The sequence below is a fragment of the Corvus moneduloides genome, chromosome 26 (genome assembly GCF_009650955.1).
Source record: "Corvus moneduloides isolate bCorMon1 chromosome 26, bCorMon1.pri, whole genome shotgun sequence".
In the NCBI taxonomy this organism is placed as follows: domain Eukaryota; kingdom Metazoa; phylum Chordata; class Aves; order Passeriformes; family Corvidae; genus Corvus; species Corvus moneduloides.
Window position 1 is genome coordinate 3781911 of NC_045501.1, and position 1959 is coordinate 3783869.

At 55.2% G+C, this 1959-nt stretch overlaps 1 gene segment (V, D, J or C); it reads right to left on the reverse strand.

Annotated features, from left to right (window-relative positions):
* Positions 1-362: 362 nt before the first annotated feature.
* LOC116456035 lies at positions 363-1607 on the reverse strand. The segment is given in 2 exon segments: positions 363-886; positions 1226-1607. Coding segments are annotated over 2 exon segments (558 nt in total).
* Positions 1608-1959: the final 352 nt, after the last annotated feature.

The following is a 1959-nucleotide window of genomic DNA, read 5'->3' on the forward strand; positions in this document are numbered from 1 at the left end:
GGGCAGCTGCCGTCCCCACTCAGCTGCACTCAGGCTCCTTCTGACCCTGGCAAGCTGCTCTCTGAGCTGCTCAGGGCCGGAGCAGTGCTCGGTATCCCTGGCCCAGTCAGGAAATTCCCTCGCGGTGAGGGACACACATGCACAGACACGGCTTCGTGCACAGCAGTGTGGAGCCCCACACAAATCTGTGCTTCACGTGTGTCCATGCAAACGGGGCTGCTCCAAGAGCACACGAGGCAGGGACACAGAACCAGCCCTGGGCTCTGCTGAGGACGTGTGGGGCCAAAGCAGCAGGGCTGGAGTGTGGAAGGACAAGGTCCCAGACAAGCACAAGGGCACTTTTTCTTTACTTAGAGACTGTGAAATGTAGAGATGATTCAAAATAGTCCAGAATATTTTCCCGAGGGAAGTACTAGCATGGATGGGGTAAAAACCATCAGGCCATTGTACAGACGTAGGGAGGTCCCGTCTGGTGAGCATCGGGGTGATTTCAGGGTCCCTTGCCCCAAGCTCACCCTCTCACAGATACATCCCCTCCCTCCCTCCCTCCCTCCCCTGGGTTGTTGCACAGCCGAGGAAGTTCCCTGCACCAGGGTGTCTTGCACAGCACAGAGGTACAAGGCACTGTCAGAGACCTCCACTTCCTCCACCTGCAGGACACTGTATTTCCCCGTGGTGTTCAGGTGCATGGAGATGCGGCCGCTGTGCTTGGCGCCAGGCCCTGCGTGATAGGAGACCAGCTGTGGGGCTTGGCCTTTCTGCACCTGGTACCAGAGCAATCCTCTAAAATTACTGATCTGGTATGTGCAGGTGGTCTGGAAGGGATGTCTCTGCTTCACCATGACTTGTCCATCTTCCTGGGTGACCGTGATCTGCCCCGTGGTGCCTGGAAGAAAACCAGTGTCAGCAGCTCCACACAAAAGGACTACAGACAGGAAGAGCAAATTGGGTGCAAAACCCTGGTGGAGAAAGGTCAGATGCAGATGGATTGAAGGCAAGAGGAAAGACAGAGAAGGGCTCTGGGGTTTCTCTTCTCTCCCTTCCATTTTCCTTTACAAATCTAAGAGCTTCTTGAGCAAACACTTCCAAAGCCACAAACAGAAGCAGAGATTTCGCAGCCCTTTCCCTCTATTCACTGATATTTCCCCACACGATCCTGGTAAGGCTGTTGAGGTTTTCCTGGGGGAGAAGAAGAAGGGTGCCTTAGGGAAAAGCCAGGACCTACCCAGGAGCTGGCCCAGGAAGACCGTGAGGATGAGATAGGCGAGGTGCATGCCGAGACCAAGCTGCGTGTTTGCTGAGTGAGGGAGAGGCAGAAACCACCTGCCAGCCCCGAGATAACAGAGCTGCCGGAAACCACTCTCTGGGGGCAGCAAAGGAAGGAGCGGAGGCGGGGCAGAGAAATGACCTGTCCTTCCAGTGCCTGAAATGCTCCTTCTGCGTGTCTCCCTCCTCCAGCAGCTGCCCCCGTGCCTCCCTCAGCCACCGGCATTCTGACCATTCCGTGCCTCTGGGGCCTCAGTCATGGGAAGGGGCTGTTCCAGCTCAGCTCGCAGTGGAGTCCTCACCTCCCCAGCTGGAATCACCAGCTCTGCTGCACACCCAGTGCCGGGCATCTGAGAGGTCAAGAGCTTCTTCCCCAGTGAGCTTTCTCATCTTCCCGTGGTGTCCTCAGCTCTGTGGGGTCATTGCTATTTCCTCTGGGAACATCAGATTCCACTGTCTCTGTTGCTTCTCCCCTGCCTTCCTTCAACTCCCTGGGATAAACGCCCAGCTCCCTTCCTCCCACCCCCTTTTCCGAGTCAACTCCAGAGTGATCCCATACTGGTCAGTTTGGTTTAGTCTAAAACGGGTTTGTCACAAAACCCCCTCTAGAATGACGTGAATAATAAATAATACAGGTAATGATACTGGTTATATGAGGAACATTCTCATGCAACTGTTGCACCTCCCCATGGT